This window comes from Balaenoptera physalus (genome assembly GCF_965194825.1).
Source record: "Balaenoptera physalus genome assembly, chromosome: 3".
Taxonomy (NCBI): domain Eukaryota; kingdom Metazoa; phylum Chordata; class Mammalia; order Artiodactyla; family Balaenopteridae; genus Balaenoptera; species Balaenoptera physalus.
In genome coordinates, this window is record NC_138890.1 from 86,856,065 (window position 1) to 86,876,477 (window position 20,413).

The 20,413-nt window shown below is 38.8% G+C and overlaps 1 protein-coding gene across 4 annotated transcripts in view; it reads right to left on the reverse strand.

Annotated features, from left to right (window-relative positions):
- The window catches only part of WDR36 (WD repeat domain 36), a 37,167-nt gene extending 35,245 nt beyond the window's left edge, over positions 1-1,922 (reverse strand). For 2 of the 4 annotated variants that reach the window (XM_082455739.1, XM_082455740.1), the window contains exons 1-2: positions 1,639-1,919; positions 341-368 (exon numbers count right to left, since the gene is read on the reverse strand). In XM_082455739.1, coding sequence (XP_082311865.1) covers positions 341-368; positions 1,639-1,800 — 190 coding nt within the window. In that variant the 5' untranslated portion in view covers positions 1,801-1,919. Of the gene's footprint in view, positions 1-340; positions 369-1,638 lie in introns of all 4 variants that reach the window. The other 2 variants (XM_082455741.1, XM_082455742.1) reach the window with 2 other exon arrangements.
- Positions 1,923-20,413: the final 18,491 nt, after the last annotated feature.

The window sequence follows — 20,413 nt, forward strand, 5'->3', positions numbered from 1 at the left end:
CATACTGCATAACCTGAATCTAATCATAAGGAAGCATCAGAAAAAGTCAAATTGAAGAATATTCTAAAAAAGAACTAGCCTATACTCTTCAAAAAATCAATGTTGTAAAACACAAAGAAAGTCTGATGAATTAGTCTAGATTAAATAAGACCAAAGAGACATGACAACTGAAGGCAACCCACAATCCTGTCCTGGACTTTTTGTTGTTGTTGTTGTTATGTAAGTTTACTATAAATACATGCTGGAGTCCTTGTTCTGCAAGTCTTAAATTATGTCAAAATTATAAAAAATTTTAAAAGATATTAAACATGCACAAATTCAGGATAAAGTCTATACTTACTTACTGCAACCAGACTAAGTTTCTGAACCTGTCTTAAAAAAAAAAAAAGAAATGATTAAATTTTTACTAACAAAAACAACTATAATAATCTAACACTTGAAGATTAAGATCTAACCTCATACATAAATTTGCTATTCTGTCCTTCCTTAAAAAGACACTTACTGACCCTAATTTTCATTATTAGGAAAGCTTATATTTTCTACTATTTCATCAGTGATGGAAGGGTAGGTGTCACATATAGTTTTCTATATGGGTCATGTAGTAAATATTTTAACGCTTTGCATGCTATGTGGTCTTTGTTGCAATTACTCAACTGATAATGTACCATGAAAGCAGCCATATACGAAACAAAAACAAATGTGCATGCCTGTATTCCAATAAATTTGACTTATGGATATAGACTACAATTTTCAAAATTTTCATATGCCATGAAATATTATTCTTCTTTGGATTATTTACCAATCATTTAAAAACATCAAAACCATTCATCTCAGAAGCACAGAGCTCAGAGGGGTATAAGGAGAAATTCAAACCCTAGAGATGTGTAAGACTGAAAGAGCCCTTGAAGATGAATTAAATAATCTGTTTCTTAATCAAGAGTAGATGGATGTCTCCATCCCACGTCAAAATTTGATTATACTGCATCCTACCACTATGCAAATTTTACTTGGAGATTATGCTATATTAGAATAAACACAAACATACACAGAAAAATAAATAAATAAAAACGTCATGGGTCATACAAATATAAACTGTTGGCAGAACTGGCTTGCAGGCTGCAGTTTGTGGACCCCAATTTATGGTTACTGATCCAGCTATGTAACTTTGAAAAAGGTACTCAGGGGAAGTTTAGGAAAACTAGCTTGCTATCAAATGTGGACTGTCACCTACATCATAATTAATCTCACCCCCTCCAGTTATCCCAATGTTTTTCAGCCTGCATTTCTAACCTAGCTCTTGTCATGAATTGCACAATAAAATAGTTTCAAGTCTTTCTAATTAAGAAGGTGGGGACGCCCGGGACTTTTCTTAATCACATTTACATCTTCAAGAGAACTTCAACAAATATTTACTGAGCAAATACATTGCTATTGAACTGAAATGTTCTCTAGTACCTCCCCCTAGACAGACTGCCTCCGAACCTCTTCCCAAGCAGACTTCAAGGGCTAAATCAACACGTGGATGTAATGCGGTGGCGAAAGCCCTTGGTAGGTGAGGGAGGAGAGCGGGATTGCCACAGACAGAGTTGGGGGCCGGGGAGGGTGATTCCCGGGAAGCGGGAGAAAGAAGTCACTCACGTCATAGGTGTGGAAGCTTTTCCCCACGCACGCCGTCACATAGAATCGGCGCTTCAGCGCACTGAACCGCACCACGTGTGGAATGTCGTTGCTGAAAAGCCCCAAAGCCCGGAACCCAGCGAAAAGGGCGCTGGCAGTGCGCTCTCCTGCGCCCCGCTCCATTGCTGCCGCGGTACGGTTTCCTCTGGGCTCTAGTCCCGGTGGAAACCGCGCACCAAGGCCCGTCTGCGGGTCTCGTGGCACAATCCTTTGCCGGGTTCCCAAGCGCTTCCGGTCCCCGGTGCCAATCGCGTGAGCGGAGACAGTGCTCAGTGCATTTGAAAAAGAGCTCCCTCCGGAGCTCGAAGGGGAGGCGCGACTTCAGTTCCGCCGTCCACAGTCTTCAGCAGTTTAACGGTGCTCCCAGCTCTCCTGGGCCTGGAAGACAATCGAGTCACTTTTCAGCGGGACCTTAGGGGAGGGGAAAGACTGGGGAAGTAAGCACGAGGGCCAGGAGGGTGAAGGGGAAACCGAAGTCTTAACTCAGATGGAGTCAGGTTAAACGTGTGATTTTGAAAGCGTGTGAAACGATGAGACTGTCAAGAAAATTTGAACACTGAGTGGATATTTGATTATATTAAGACATTATTGTGGTTTAAATATGTGGTAGTAGTATTGTGATTATGTTTTTAAATGTCCTTATCTTTTGGAGATATGTATTTATGGATGAAATTATGTATCTGGGGATTTGTTTTCAAAATAATTGGGAATGAGGTGCATGGTTTAGATGATATAAGATTGGTAATTATTTAATCTGGGGAATGAGTACGTGAGAGTTCATAATACTGTCCTTATGCTTCCCTTTAAAATCAAAATTTCCCATAATAAAAATATTTTTGTTTGCTTTTTTACTGAGTTTGTTTAAAGTAAAATATAAATTGGAATATTAATGGATTATTAATTTTTACCTGTGAGTCATGGAAATATGTACAAATGGTTTTAATTACTAGATAAACATTAAGAGTTTTCTAAATTTTGTATAATGCACATATTATTTTTATAATCACAAAGACTTTTGTCTATATTGGCAGTTTGGGGAGAAAATTGAAAAAGTTTCCTGTTCAGGACTTTATAGTTCACAAAGCCTTTGATGACACCCATTATCTTAATATAATCCTCAATTTAAGACTGTGAGGTGTTTAGGGCAAAAATTATATTGTTGTTTTACAAATGAGGAAATTGGTTCATTGGGATTAAATGATTTGTCCAGTTCCAAGATTATTTAGTGCCAAAATCCAGACTAGCACAAGGTTTAGAAAAGAATAAGGAGAGATCACTGAGGGGCAGCTGGAGGGTGGGAGAAATCATTCAGCAATCTGATTTTCAGGATCACATGGTGGGCCACATGATGGGTGTGTGTTCGCATTAGATAAGAAACCTGAGGTTCCCAGAGATTACCTAACTTGTCCAGGGTCACTTAATTAATGGTAGTGTAGCAATTTGAATGTAGGCCTATCTGACAAGTAGATTTATGTTCTTTGACCTACATCTGGACAATGAGACAAAAGTTTAAAAATTAGAACTGTCATGGAAGATCTAGTCATATGGTAGCAGTAGACATGCATGTTAGGTGTTTTGCTGTGATCTTTTAAAGGGCCATGTTATGGGCTGACTGTGAGTTTTCAAGTTTTAGCAGTTGGTCAGAGTACATTTCTCCCCATCAGTTGCCTCCCTGAGTTTCTTGCTATTCAGCTGCCAGCAAAGTGTTTGAATGTGTGGTGGGAGAGAAGGACCTAGCTATTGCTCTTTTTACTTAGAGATGCCCCTAAGGATGGTAGTCCCAAGTTAGAATAAAAGAAAAGGTAGGGAATTCCCTGGCGGTCCAGTGGTTAGGACTCCAGGCTTCCACTGCAGGGGGCCCGAGTTCAATCCCTGGTAGGGGAACTAAGATCCTGCAAGCCATGTGATGGATGTAGTCGATCATTGACAAATGATCATTTTCAATTTGATTCAATGCATTGGGACTTCAGAATATTCAGGTAAATTAAAAGTATAGCTATGTCATGTTGTCATATCTAACTTTTAAAAAAGGGTTAAATGTGATTTTTTCTGATTAGTTTATATAATAAAGACCATTTCTTTTTTGTTACTGGTATTGTGATTACCAGTCTCCAAGATGCCCTCAATGACTCTTACTTCCTGGTATTCACGCCCTTGTGTAGTCCCGTCTCACACTGAATAGGGTTGACCTGTAACAGGGCTAGGTCATAAAAAACATTGAAGCTTTTGACTTGCTCCTTCTTGGGTCATTTGCTCTGTAGAAACTCAACAGCCATATTGGGAAGATACTCAAGCAGTCCTATGGAGTATTTCACATGACGAGGAACTGAGGGCCTCCTGCCAGCCACCAGCACTACCTTGCTAGACATGTGAGTAAAGCATCTTGAAAGCATATTCTCCAGCCCCAGTAAAGCCTTCAGATGACTGCAGCCATGCAGACATCTTTTTTAAAATTAATTAATTAATTTATTTATTTATTTATTTTTGGCTGTGTTGGGTCTTCGTTTCTGTGCGAGGGCTTTCTCTAGTTGCGGCAAGTGGGGGCCACTCTTCATCGCGGTGCGCGGGCCTCTCACTATCGCGGCCTCTCCTGTTGGGGAGCACAGGCTCCAGACGCGCAGGCTCAGTAATTGTGGCTCACGGGCCCAGCTGCTCTGCGGCATGTGGGATCTTCCCAGACCAGGGCTCGAACCCGTGTCCCCTGCATTGGCAGGCAGATTCTCAACCACTGCGCCACCAGGGAAGCCCCATGCAGACATCTTGACTACAACTTCATGAAAGACTCTAAGCCAGAATCACTCTCTTAAGCCACTCCTGAATTCCTGAGTCTTAACTGTTTAACATAATAAATGTTAATTGCTGTTTTAGGACACTAAATTTGGGGGTGATTTGTTACACATTAATATATAACCAGTATATTTATACTTACCTTGCTTATCAAATTTAGAAATGCGTATAGTTCATTTCATTGTATTGGCAGAAGCATGTCAGAAACCCAAAGAGGTTTCAAGATATTGCTTGTCCGCCCCCTTATTTCACAGATGAGTGAACTACTAAGGACTACAACTGTGAAATTAGGTGATAAAAGAGCAGGCACCATATATCAGTACTCCTTATTCTCAATCTAAGACTTTCTACCTTGGGGAGTTGTTCATTCTGTCTGCCCCAATTTTTCCTCTGCTGGTGGAAAATGTACATAAACATGTCTGTTGCTGGTTGAGCAGAACCACTAAAATACACGTTGCTCTGAGATATTGTTAACCAGGGTAGAAATAAGACATTTGCTGAATATGTCAGATCTTTTTGTTCTACAGGTAAGCATGTACATTTCACTAAAATCTTGTGATGGCAATTCTGATCTAGAGTTTGGAGACTATAGGAAATGTTTGTTTTAGTCAGCTTCCTTGAGAAATGTCACTTACATGTGGCAGCATAGAGAAACCTCTTTAGCAACAAACTGTTTCTTTTCAACTCTTTTCATGTAAATCCTTTTTTTTTTTAATGTATCAGATACTACTCTCTGCTTTCAAGGTAATACAGAATTTAAGTTAATCTGTGTCACAGTTTTGCCTGTGGCCAGATCTGGATTGGCTGCTCCTCTAATCATCTTCTATAATAATGCTGCACTAGCCACAGAGCCAGTCCTGAGAATTATTAATGTTGCTGCTTTTATGAAAGCGTAACATGGAAATGGATGTTGGATCCCTTTCCCAAAACTTAGAACAAGATTTTACCTGATTAAACAACAGCAAATGAATCAGTTCTTTGATAGTGCCTATGGTAGCACTTAGCCTGAAAGAAGAGTCAATTCTCTGGAAAGAGTATGCTTAGGATTTGCCATCAGTATAAGCATCCACATAACATTATTCTCTTCCATAGTCAGGCTGGAGCAGTTCTCTTTATTTTAAATATCCTTTTACTTCTTTTTTCAGTCATAGTGGGAACTCAAAGCTGAAGTTCTCCATAGCCATGAACTAGGGTAACTGGACACATGGGCTATCAGCATCAGATGACAATATTGTAGAAATAACCTTCAATGTTCTACTGTTCTCTTGAGGACTTTTCTGACCCAAGTGCCAGAAATCCAGGCCCCACAATGATTTGTAAAATGTTACCTTCCCAAACAACATTGCCTTTCATGTAACAGCTTTTCCTAAATATTCCATGAAGTCTTTTCCCTGAATAGAATATCTGGTATGAGACTAGACCCATGTAGGCCCACTGACAGTGAGGTCACTGTCTTTCTTTTATCCTCATTTTAAAAAATATCCTATGCTACACTGATAGTAATAGAGACTTTTCTTCTCCATTCATTATCAGACCTTCCTGACACTAAGGGACTAAGAGAACTGAAAAAAAAAAAAAAAAAAGAATAGAAAAGGAAAGAACAAATGGAAGAAATTAACCAGCAGTTACCATAGAGGTTCTTAACTTGCAATGGATCTTCATAATATAATTATCTAGAGGGCAGTGTGAGCATGGTTTGTTGTCAATATGATTTGAGCAGATTTTAGGTACATAATAAACACAAAATGAGGATATTATGACTAGAGGTGTCCACCAACCTGGAGAATTGGTAAGAAGAACTGTGAGTGCATAGTTCCCCATGCTTATCTTATTGGTACAGAATTAGCATCCACTGGTGCAAAAATGGTCTCCCCAGAAGCAATACCCTGCCAATCAAAGACCTCTCCAAAACTAGAAATTTGAAAGGACTAATGGATTCTTGTGGTTCTCTTTCTTTTTTTTTTTAAAGATCAAATGTATAGAGAGAATGTTTTGCTTATCTCTTTTAAATTTTATTTATTTATTTTATTTATGGCTGTGTTGGGTCTTCGTTTCTATGCGAGGGCTTTCTCCAGTTGTGGCAACTGGGGGCCACTCTTCATCGCAGTGCGCAGGCCTCTCACCATCGCGGCCCCTCTTGTTGCGGAGCAGAGGCTCCAGACGCGCAGGCTCAGTAATTGTGGCTCACGGGCCCAGCTGCTCCGTGGCATGTGGGACCTTCCCAGACCAGGGCTCGAACCCGTGTCCCCCGCATTGGCAGGCGGATTCTTAACCACTGAGCCACCAGGGAAGCCCAGTGGTTCTCTTTCTTAACCTTTTAAAATTTATCCTGCTATAGATCTCAAAAGGCCATATAAAACTATATTCATGGGTCAGTTTAGAATTCTAAATAACTGAATACATGGCTGAATGTCTGCCTAAATTATTGTCGCTGGTGGTGGTCAGTATGTGAAAGAATCACTGAGGCCCTACCACCCAGTGTTCAGATTCAGAAGGAGCTGGGTGGACTACAGGAACCTGCATTTAACAAGCTTCCCAAGTGATTCTGACACCAGCAGTCCACAAGCCACTTTGAAACCTATTGGCCGTTGAGGAAATGGCTGGTGAGAAAACCCTGAGAAAACAGTGATGCTGTTGGATACTGGCAATGCATGAGACCATGGAATGTGTGCTTCCAGTACTTGTTATCGAGGCTTCAAACTCTCTGGCACCAGTTGAGAAAGGGCTTTGCTGAAATTACATGGTCTTGCATGATGGAAATCCTCAGTCACATATGGTCCTGAAACTCATTACATTCACCCTGAATTCTTCAAGGAAGTTCCAGGGAGAGGAATAACTGAATCTCATTTAAGAATTATTTGCAGCCCTTTAAGAATAATGAGACTATTATTCTACTCTTCTAGAGACTAAAGTTTATTTTCTAGAGAAGTGAACCCTAAGTAATCCAGATTTGGACAGCAGGCACAGAAGGACGTTGCAGCTGAGACTGGCAGATGAAGTGAACATCACACACTGGCCACTGGGTCTCCCAATTTCTTCCACACCATGCTCCCAGAAAGCCAACCTTCAGGCCTGTATACACCTAGAAGATTGCAGGAAAACTCAGGGAAACTGAACAGTTCCAAAGAAAAGACCTACAGATGCTTCCGTTTGGTGATCTCATGCTGAAAATGCCTGTCACCTAAATAACCTACATTTTATTCAGGAAGTATTTATACAACATCTAATGAATGCCAGGCACTTCTAGATGCTTCTGATATCACCATAATCGAATCAGATATACAAGACTTATTTCAGACATACACATAATCAAAACATATAAAAACTTGTCCTCATGAAGTTTGTCTTCTATGAAAGAGAGATAGACAATAAAAAAGAAGTAAATAATAACTTTGAAGGATGTTGATAAGTGTTCTGGGGGAAAAAAAGCATAGAGAGGGATAGATAGTGTCAGAGTTACAATTTTAAAGGCTTTGCCAGGTAAATTCTCATAGAAAAGGTAATCTTTGAACAATATATTGGATAAAATATATTTTTTGTATCCTACATACATTATGAGTATGTAGGATACAAAAAATATATTCTAAATATTGACAATATTATTTAATACTTACATAACATATGTATTTTCAAATAATGTTAATAAAACAAATGTCCGTGTAATCACCGTTCACATAAAGTAATTAAACGTTGATAGTAACTTAGAAGTTTCCCAAGTAACTTTCCAACATTACATACCCAATTCTCCCTAATCATAAATAATCGTTACTAATTTTGTGATAATCATTCTTTTGCTTTTTAATTTATTCATATACCATAATTTATTTAATCAGGTCTTATTGTACAACATTTAGCTATTTCTGATTTTTTACTTTTACAAATTGGATCCCTGGATTGTAATTCTGGTTAAGCTACTGTTTCTCTGGGTAACTATTACTTTCCAATTTTCCTGTGAATCAGATGCTTGCCTGCCACACATCAAGAAATTAGCAAAAAAGCAATAAATGAACAAATGTATGAGTGTGTGAATGAGTAAATAAATGAGTAAAACAGGTTATATTCTCAAATATGTCACACGGTGTCTAGTCCTTAAGAAACAAAGCAAAACAAGAGAGGACAGCTCTATTGCAAAAAGCTTGGATGGAGAGGCTAAGGTAAAAAATCAGAATACTATAGGAGAGGTTATCTTTTAACATAAAGCTTTTATCAAAATATTTCAAAAATAAGAAATTGACTTTCCTAAGAAAACGCTTGTTTTGCCCCTACCCATCCTCCTTCATTCCCCTCATACCCTTTATTTCTGTATTGGTTGGAAATGTTCAGGTTGGATGCACAACAAAACAAGCAAACTGGAAAACAAAATGATCTGCCTAGTCTATGGGAGGAAAAAAGAATGGGAGCAATATGGGATTGCATATAGAACTAAAGGAAAAGTTAGAGAATGGTGCTTCAAAAAGGACAGCAGCCAGACCAGTTCCTATTTTTTATTTTTAAATTGTTCTTTCTTTATTTATTTTTGCTATCCTTGGCCCTGCCATCTTGAGTCTACTCCTTTGGGATCAGGGAAGGAAAAGGATGTGAAGAAAACATCCTATTTAGATGGTACTCTTGGTAGTACTTTCTTGACTGTCAAATGTCCTCTATCTCATGCAGCTTGACCAACTCTTGATCCCTTTCAAGAGCCCAGTAATTACAGGCTATTCCGACTAATCTCCCTCCCTCAGATTTCTCCCAATGAGAGGTAGGCATTATTTTCTATGCACTCTGCTTTATCTGCAAAGATACATAAGAGGATCTTCCAAGAACTGTCTTATATTTCATTTAGGTGGGCATGGAGTTGAGTCTACAAGATTATGCAATTCAGCAAACTTGGAGTAAGTCATCAATTTAACATGCTTGTACATACCCCTAGTCTCTATAATTGTTTTGTTTTGTTTTTGGAGCCACATACTTAGCTTGAGAATTGGAAGTGTTGGGAAACTCACTTCCCTCCTTCTTGGTGAGATTGGTGAGAAAACCATAGCTCTCTCTACATCTACAGATTCTCTTCAAAGAACCCTCTAATTACTATCTAGCTTTCTCTTACTTTGGCTGTGATCCAGTTATAGTCACTAGATCAGGCTGGCAATATCTTAAGCAAGTCCTCAATGAATGTCTTGCAAGTTTTCTTTAGAGGGTTCATAGGCAGAGGAGAGTTATTTATCATTTATTGTTCTCAGCTTTGAGACTTTAGAAAAAGTTTCACCCTGTAGTAGATCATTTCCAAAAATGATCACGACATTATTGCTCATCCCACATGTCTGTAATACGGTGTGATCTTGACATTACTACCATAGAGTCTTGAGATCTCTATCTTCTCCTCTTGAACCTGGGTGGATCTTTGATTGCTTCAAACAATGAAGTATAGTAAGCATGCTACTATGTGACTTTCAAGACTAGATCATATGGGATTGACATATATACACTAATATGCATAAAATAGATAACTAATAAGAACCTGCTGTATAAAAAATTAAATAAAATTCAAATCAAAATAAATAAATAAATATTACAGAAAAAAAAAAAGACTAGATCATAAAAATCCCTGGCATTGCCACCTTGCTCTCTGGGAATGCTCACTCTTGGCGTCAGCCTCCATTCAGAGAAAAAGCCCAAAATAATTCATGCGGAGAAACCACATGGAGAGGCCATGTGCAGTATTCAGCCTGTCACCCAGCTGTGGTCTCAGCTGACAGCCAGCATGAACCATCAGGCATGAGAGTATGGGCTAGAATATTTCAACTCATAGCTGTCGAGTCACTCCCAGATTTCAATTCTCTCAACTGACACTCCATCCCAGCTGTGCCCTTTCTGAATTCTAGACCCAGAGAATCCATAGCACAATACAATGTTTATTTTAGGTCACTAAGTTTTGAGTGGCTTATTTTACAGCAATAGTAACTTGAACACATTAAATACCTTGTTATAATAGTTATGTGATTACTTAAGCTCTTTCTGCTGCATAGTGTCCTCAAAGCTCCCCTCTGGATAGCAAACATTCTCCCTTTTATTACTGGCCCAGTTCAAGTTCTGCCTCCTCTGCAAACCCTTCTCTGACTTTTTCAGTCCATAAGGAGCTCTCTTTTCTCTGAATTCCTGAGTATCACTTCACTTAGTGCTTGTTTTCTGTGGCAGACACATACTTGTTTTCATTCTTAATTAACAGAATCCCTACTATGTTCACATAGCAGAAGGCCTCATGGTTCAGTAAGGGTTAATCCCCTCCCCTGAGTAGGTGAATATTAATTAGTCTAATATAATTATGGTAATTAATAATTTTCTCACCAGAGATTAGTTTAAGCAAAGGCTTGAGACCTAATTCTGGCCAATTAGGTTTTAAGGAAAGTCTTTTGGGAGGGTTTGGGAAAAGGTCTGTCTGTTTAAACAAAAAGGTGGGGGGACATAATTGAAAACGGCTTTCTTCTGCTTAAAGTTATTGCATCTGCATATAAAACCTAAAAATTCTGCAATCACCTTACAACCATGGGGAGAAAATCCTGAGGAAAAGGCAATATGATGAGAAAACAGAGCAGAAAGACAAAAAGAATCTGAGTCTTTGATGATATATTTGAACTACTAAGTTACCAAACCCTGAAACCATCTTTTCTCTCATATTATTATATGACATAGTGCATTTTTCTCATTATTTAAGCCAGCTGAATGGAGGTTCTTTATTACACACAGAGATGGATTCTGTTTTCTGCTGAAAGTTCTAGAGTACTCAATTAAATGTGGCTTAAACAATAAAGCTATTTATTACCTCATGTTTCAAGGAATTTAGAGGTAGTATGGTTCCCGAGTTGGTTCACTAACTCAACAATATCGTCACAGACCAAGATACTTTCCAACTTTATATTTTGCCATTGTCACTAAGTCAGTGATAATCTTCCCTTCATGGTTACAAGGTGGATGTAGTCATTGTAAGCACAATATGCAGAAACAAAATATCCAGTCAAGAAGAATAAGGCAGAGACCTTCAAGATAGCAGAGGAGTAAGACGTGGAGATCACCTTCCTCCCCACAAATACATCAAAAATACATCTACATGTGGAACAACTCCTACAGAACGCCCACTGAATGCTGGCAGAAGATCTCAGACTTCCCAAAAGACAAGAAACTCCCCACATACCTGGGTCGGGCAAAAGGAAAAAGAAAAAACAGAGACAAAAGAACAGGGACCGGGACCTGCACCAGTGGGAGGGAGCTGTGAAGAAGGAAAGGTTTCCACACACTAGGAAGACCCTTCGCGAGTGGAGACGGGGGTGGGGGGGTGAGGGGGTGGGGGAGGGAGGAAGCTTCAGAGCCACGGAAGAGACTGCAGCAACAGGGGTGCAGAGGGCAAAGCGGAGAGGTTCACGCACAGAAAATCAGTGCCGACCAGCACTCACCAGCCTGAGAGGCTTGTCTGCTCACCTGCCAGGATGGGTGGGGGCTGGGAGCTGAGGCTCGGGCTTCGGAGGTCAGATCCCAGGGAGAGGACTGGGGTTGGCTGCGTGAACACAGCCTGAAGGGGGCTAGTGCGCCACGGCTAGCCGGGAGGGAGTCCGGGAAAAAGTCTGGACCTGCCTAAGAGGCAAGAAACCATTGTTTTGGGGTGTGCGAGGAAAGGAGATTCAGAGCACCGCCTAAACGAGCTCCAGAGATGGGTGTGAGCCACGGCTATCAGCACAGACACCAGAGACAGGCATGAAACGCTAAGGCTGCTGCTGCAGCCATCAGGAATCCTGTGTGCAAGCACAGGTCACTATCCACACCTCCCCTCCTGGGAGCCTGTGCAGCCTGCCACTGCCAGGGTCCCGTGATCCAGAGACAACTTCCCCAGGAGAACACCAGGCACACCTCAGGCTGTTGCAACGTTATGCTGGCCTCTGCCACTGCAGGCTCACCCCGCATTCCATACTCCTCCCTCTACCCCCCACCCCAGCCTGAGTGAGCCAGAGCCTCCTAATCAGCCACTGCTTTAACCCCCTCCTGTCTGGGCGAAGAACAGACGCCAGAGGGCGACCTACATGCAGAAGCAGGGCCAAATCCAAAGCTGAACCCCAGGAGCTGTGCGAACAAAGAAGAGAAAGGGAAATCTCTCTGTGCAGCCTCAGGAGCAGCGGATTAAATCTCCACAATCAACTTCATGTACCCTGCATCTGTGGAATACCTGAATAGACAGTGAATCATCCCAAAATTGAGGTGGTGGACTTTGGGAGCAGCTGTAGACTTGGGGTTTGCTTTCTGCACCTGATTGGTTTCTCGTTTTATGTTCATCTTAGTTTAGTATTTAGAGCTTATTATCATTGGTAGATTTGTTTTTGATTTGGTTGCTCTCTTCCTTTTTTTAAAAAAAATATATATTTTTTCCTTCCTTTTTCTCTTTTTGTGAGTGTGTATGTGTATGCTTCTTTGTGTGATTTTGTCTATAGAGGTTTGCTTTTACCATTTGTCCTAGGGTTCTCTCTGTCCATTTTTTTGTTCTTTTTTTTAGTATAGTTTTTAGCACTTGTTATCATTGGTGGATTTGTTTAATGGTTTGGTTGCCCTCTTCTTTCTTTTTTTTATTACATTTTTATTTCTTTATTAGTTTTTAATTTTAATAATATTTTTTTATTTTAAAATAACTTCATTTTATATTATTTTCTTTCTTTCTTTTTTTTCTCCCTTTTCTTCTGAGCCATGTGGCTGACAGGGTCTTGGTGCTCTGGCCAGGTGTCAGTCCTGAGCCTCTGAGGTGGGAGAGCCAAGTTTAGGACATTGGACCACGAGAGACCTCCCGGCCCCACATAATATCAACTGGCAAGAGCTCTCCCAGAGATCTCCATCTCAACGCTGAGATGCAGCTCCACTCAATGACCAGCAAGCTCCAGTGCTTGACACCCCATGCCAAACAACTAGCAAGACAGGAATACAACCCAACCCATTAGAAGAGAGGCTGCCTAAAACCATAAAAAGTGCACAGACTCCCCAAAACACACCACCAGACACAGTCCTACCTACCAGAAAGACAACATCCAGCCTCATCCACCAGAACACAGGCACCAGAACACAGGCACCAGTCCCCCCCACCAAGAAGCCTACACAACCCACTTAACCAACGTTATCCACTGGGGGCAGACACCAAAAACAACAGGAACTACGAACCTGCAGCCTGCGAAAAGGAGACCCCAAACACAGTAAGTTAAGCAAAATGAGAAGACAGAGAAATACACAGCAGATGAAGGAGCAAGGTAAAAACCCAGCAGACCAAACATATGAAGAGGAAATAGGCAGTCTAACTGAAAAAGAATTCAGAGTAATGATAGTAAAGATGATCCAACATTTTGGAAATAGAATAGAGAAAATACAAGAAATGTTTAACAAGGACCTAGAAGAACTAAAGAGCAAACAAACAATGATGAATGACACAATAAATGAAACTAAAAATTCTCTAGAAGGAATCAATAGCAGAATAACTGAGGCAGAAGAACGGGTAAGTGACCTGGAAGATAAAATAGTGGAAATAACTACCACAGAGCAGAATAAAGAAAAAAGAATGAAAAGAATTGAGGACAGTCTCAGAGACCTCTGGGACAACATTAAATGCACCAACATTCGAATTATAGGGGTCCCAGAAGAAGAAGAGAAAAAGAAAGGGACTGAGAAAATATTTGAGGAGATTATAGTTGAAAACTTCCCTAATATGGGAAAGGAAATGGTCAATCAAGTCCAGGACGTGCAGAGAGTCCCATACACAATAAATCCAAGGAGAAACACGCCAAGACACATATTAATCAAAGTATCAAAAATTAAATACACGGAAAAGATATTAAAAACAACAAGGGAAAAGCAACAAATAACATAGAAGGGACTCCCCATAAGGTTAACAGCTGATGTTTCAGCAGAAACTCTGCAAGCCAGAAGGGAGCAGCAGGACATATTCAAAGTGAGGAAAGGCAAAAACCTACAACCAAGATTACTCTACCCAGCAAGGATCTCATTCAGATTCGACAGAGAAATTAAAACCTTTACAGACAAGCAAAATCTAAGAGAAATCAGCACCACCAAACCAGCTCTACAAGAAATGCTAAAGGAACTTCTCTAGGCAGGAAACACAAAAGAAGGAAAAGACCTACAATAACAAACCCAAAACAATTAAGAAAATCGTAATAGGAACATACATATCGATAATTAACTGAAATGTGAATGGATTAAATGCTCCAACCAAAAGACATAGACTGGCTGAATGGATACAAAAACAAGACCCATATATATGCCACCTACAAGAGACCCACTTCAGACCTAGGACACATACAGACTGAAAGTGAGGGGATAGAAAAAGATATTCCATGCAAATGGAAATCAAAGGAAAGCTGGAGTAGCAATTCTCATATCAGACAAAATAGACTTTAAAATAAAGACTATTACAAGAGACAAAGAAGGACACTACATAACGATCAAGGGATCAATCCAAGAAGAAGATATAACAATTGTAAATATTTATGCACCCAACATAGGAGCACCTCAATACGTAAAGCAAATGCTAACAGCCATAAAAGGGGAAATCAACAGTAACACAATAATAGTAGGGGACTTTAACACTCCACTTTCACCTATGGACAGATCATCCAAGATGAAAATAAATAAGGAAACACAAGCTTTAAATGACACATTAAACAAGATGGACTTAATTGATATTTATAGGACATTCCATCCAAAAACAACAGAATACACTTTCTTCTCAAGTGCTCATGGAACATTATCCAGGATAGATTATATCTTGGGCCACAAATCAAGGCTTGGTAAATTTAAGAAAATTCAAATCATATCACATACCTTTTTGGTTGACAACACTATGAGACTAGATATCAATTACAGGAAAAAAATCTGTAAAAAATACAAACACATGGAGGCTAAACAATATGCTACTAAATAACCAAGAGATCACTGAAGAAATCGAAGAGGAAATTAAAAAATACCTAGAAACAAATGACAATGAAAACACGACAGCCCAAAACCTATGGGATGAAGCAAAAGCAGTTCTAAGAGGGAAGTTTATAGCAATACAATCCTACCTCCAGAAACAAGAAACATCTCAAGTAAACAACCTAACCTTACACCTAAAGCAATTAGAGAAAGAAGAACAAAAAAAAAAACAAACCCAAAGTTAGCAGAAGGAAGGAAATCATAAAGATCAGAAATAAATGAAAAAGAAATGAAGGAAATGATAGCAAAGATCAATAAAACTAAAAGATGGTTCTTTGAGAAGATAAACAAAATTGATAAACCATTAGCCAGACTCATCAAGAAAAAAAGGGAGAAGACTCAAATCAATAGAATTAGAAATGAAAAAGGAGAGGTAACAGCTGACACTGCAGAAATACAAAGGATCATGAGAGATTACTACAAGCAACTCTATGCCAATAAAATGGACAACCTGGAAGAAATGGACAGATTCTTAGAAATGCACAACCTGCCGAGACTGAACCAGGAAGAAATAGAAAATATGAACAGACCAATCACAAGCACTGAAATTGAAACTGTGATTAAAAATCTTCCAACAAACAAAAGCCCAGGACCAGATGTCTTCACAGGCAAATTCTATCAAACATTTAGAGAGGAGCTAACATCTATCCTTCTCAAACTCTTCCAAAATATAGCAGAGGGAGGAACATTCCCAAACTCATTCTACGAGGCCACCATCACCCTGATACCAAAACCAGATAAAGATAACACAAAAAAAGAAAACTACAGGCCTATATCACTGATGAACATAGATGCAAAAATCCTCAACAAAATACTAGCAAACAGAATCCAACAGCACATTAAATGGATCATACACCATGAACAAGTGGGGTTTATCCCAGGAATGCAAGGATTCTTCAATATATGCAAATCAATCAATGTGATACAGCATATTAACAAATTGAAGGATAAAAACCATATGATCATCTCAATAGATGCAGAGAAAGCTTTTGACAGAATTCAAAACCCATTTATGATAAAAACCCTCCAGAAAGTAGGCATATAGGGAACTTACCTCAACATAATAAAGGCCATATATGACAAACCCACAGCCAAAATCGTCCTCAATGGTGAAAAACAAACCATTTCCACTAAGATCAGGAACAAGACAAGGTGGCCCACTCTCACCACTATTATTCAACATAGTTTTGGAAGTTTTAGCCACAGCAATCAGAGAAGAATAAGAAATAAAAGGAATCCAAATTGGAAAAGAAGTAAAACTGTCATTGTTTGCAGATGACATGATACTATACATAGACAATCCTAAAGATGCTACCAGAAAACTACTAGAGCTAATCAATGAATTTGGTAAAGTAGTAGTATACAAAATTAAGGCACAGAAATCTCTCGCATTCCGATACACTAATGATGAAAAATCTGAAAGAGAAATTAAGGAAACACTCCCATTTAACATTGCAAGAAATAGAATATTATACCTAGGAAAAAACCTACCTATGGAGACAAAAGTCCTGTATACAGAAAACTATAAGACACTGATGAAAGAAATTAAAGATGATACAAACAGATGGAGAGATATACCATGTTCTTGGATTGGAAGGATCAACATTGTGAAAATGACTCTACTACCCAAAGCAATCTACAGATTCAGTGCAATCCCTATCAAACTACCAATGGCATTTTTCACAGAACTAGAACAAAAAATTGCACAATTTGTATGGAAACACAAAAGACCCCGAATAGCCAAAGCAATCTTGAGAAAGAAAAACGGATCTGGGGGAATCACACTCCCTGACTTCAGACTATACTACAAAGCTACAGTAACGAAGACAGTACGGTACTGGAACAAAAACAGAAATATAGATCAATGGAACAGGATAGAAAGCCCAGAGATAAACCCACGCACATATGGTCACCTTATCTTTGATAAAGGAGGCAAGAATATACAGTGGAGAAAAGACAGCCTCTTCAATAAGTGTTGCTGGGAAAACTGGACAGCTACATGTAAAAGAATGAAATTAGAACACTTCCTAACACCATACACAAAAATAAACTCAAAATGGATTAAAGACCTAAATGTAAGGCCATACACTGTAAAACTCTTATAGGAAAACATAGGCAGAATGCTTTATGACATAAATCACAGCAGGATCCTTTTTGACCCATCTAGAGAAATGGAAATAAAAACAAAAATAAACAAATGGGACCTAATGAAACTTAAAAAGCTTTTGCACAGCAAAGGAAACCATAACAAGATGAAAAGACAACCCTCCAAATGGGAGAAAATATTTGCAAATGAAGCAACTGATGAAGGATTAATCTTCAAAATATACAAGCAGCTCTTGCAGCTCAATATCAAAAAAACAAACAACCCAGTCCAAAAATGGGCAGAAGACCTAAAGAGACATTTCTCCAAAGAAGATATACAGATTGCCAACAAACACATGAAAAGATGCTCAACATCACTAATCATTAGAGAAATGCAAATCAAAACTACAATGAGGTATCACCTCACACCAGTTAGAATGGCCATCATCAAAAAATCTACAAACAGTAAATACTGGAGAGGGTGTGGAGAAAAGGGAACCCTCTTGCACTGTCGGTGGGAATGTAAATTGATACAGCCACTATGGAGAACAGTATGGAGGTTCCTTAAAAAACTGAAAATAGAACTACTATATGACCCACTACTGGGCATATACCCTGAGAAATCCATAATTCAAAAAGAGTCATGTACCACAATGTTCATTGCAGCTCTATTTACAATAGCCAGGTCATGGAAGCAACCTAAGTGTCCATCAACAGATGAATGGATAAAGAAGATGTGGCACATATAAACAATGGAATATTACTCAGCCATAAAAAGAAACGAAATTGCGTTATTTGTAGTGAGGTGGATGGACCTAGAGTCTCTCATACAGAGTGAACTAAGTCAGAAAGAGGAAAACAAATACGTTATGCTAACATATATATATGGAATCTAGAAAAAAAATGGTTCTGAAGAACCTAAGGTCAGGACAGGAATAAAGATGCAGACGTAGAGAATAGACTTGAGGATAAGGGAGGGGGAAGGGTAAGCTGGGATGAAGTGAGAGGGTGGCATTCACATATATACACTACCAAATGCAAAATAGCTAGTGGGAAGCAGCCGCATAACACAGGGAGATCACAGGGAGATCAGCTTGGGGCTTTGTGACTACCTAGAGGGGTGGGATAGGGAGGGTGAGAGGGAGACGCAAGAGGGAGGGGATTTGGGGATATATGTATACGTATAGCTGATTCACTTTGTTATACAGCAGAAACTAACACAACATTGTAAAGCAATTATACTCCAATAAAGATGTTTAAAAAAAAAAGTATAACTCCCAGCATATGTGTTTAAAAAAAAAAGAAATTCCACTTTTGTAGAGCAGGGGTTGGCAAACTTGTATAAAGGGCCAGTGAGTAAATATTTTAGATTTGCCATATGATCTCTATTGTATCTACTCAGCTCGGTCATTGTAGCCAAAAGCAGCCACAGTAAAATGTAAATAAATGCGTATAACTGTGATTCAATAAAACATTATTTATAGACAAGGAACAAATAAAAAAGAAGAAGAAAAAGAATAAGGAAGGAAAGCTCTTCCAGAAGCTCCACAGCAGACTTACCTCAGGTCCTTTTGACCAAAACTACCTTCTACACTCTTTAGTGTCAGGGGAGGCTGAGAAAACAACTGTTTGGCATTTTTCAACATTGCTAGAGGGAGGTGGTCCCTGCCACCCGCTACAGCAGCAACCTTGAAGCATAAGTAGATCATTTCCTTGTACTCTGGCATATTCCAGTCCAAAGAGCCTAAAAATTTCCAACTTAGAGATGCTGTTCATAATAGGTAAACATGAAAGTCGAGTTCTTTATGTTTTTTACAGGACAAGATCTTAGCAGAAGAGTTCTTTGTTCTGTTTTTTCCTACTTTCTCCTCTCAGGAAATTAAAATTAAAATGACATATCATAATACTTTAACAACAATATTAATTTAAAATCCCACTAAACTTTCAATGTCTTGTTCTATCAAAAACTGTAATGAACATTAATTGACTTTCCTTCCTGGTATCTGCCACCCCTCTTTTATGAACATGGCACCAATCAGAATTACAGGTTATTTGCAGAAATTATAATCGTAGAATTGACAACAATATCTAAACTCTTACAAGAACCCTCAGACCAAAAACCACTTCCAAAATCAGAGTTATAGTAACAGACAGAAAAGAAATTGATAAAATTTGTGATTATTTAAGTCCAAATGTTTCTTAGGAAAACCAGATTATTTTTTGTGGAAATTTGCAATACGATGTTTTATCAAATCAGATTTTTTGGAACAGTTTATGATCAAGAGTGATCTCTCTTCCTCTGTGGGTGCAGAAGTGAAAGAGCTCCTTCATCTTTTTCTACAACTCCTTTTGATAATATAAAAATTGCATTTTAAGGCCAGACTCTGAGATTTCATTGGTCAGCATTAGCAGCACAGAGATATTTTATATAGCTTAATTTCATTTGCAGAAATGAAGAGTTGAATATGATTTATCTTTCCCCTTTTCCTCTTTCTAGTAAAAAAAAGTTACATTAATACTACCTGTGGAAAAATGAATAATGCTTTCTAGTTGGCATTTTTTTCACACCAAACACTTAATAAAGAACAAGACATTATTTTATTTTGCAGATGTGGGGTTGAGTTCTGACTCACAGTACCAAGAAAGCATCATTACCTACTAAAGCAAAAATATTCATAACCCCAAATTTCATTTGCAGTGTTAGTCTTCATTCACTGGTACTAATAATCAGTTTAAACTGTAGGCTTGAGATAACTACAAGAAAAATGTTAAGCACTGTCAGCTCTATATCTTTTTTTTTTTTAATAAATTTATTTATTTATTTTGGCTGTGTTGGGTCTTTGTTACCACACACGGGCTTTCTCTAGTTGTGGCG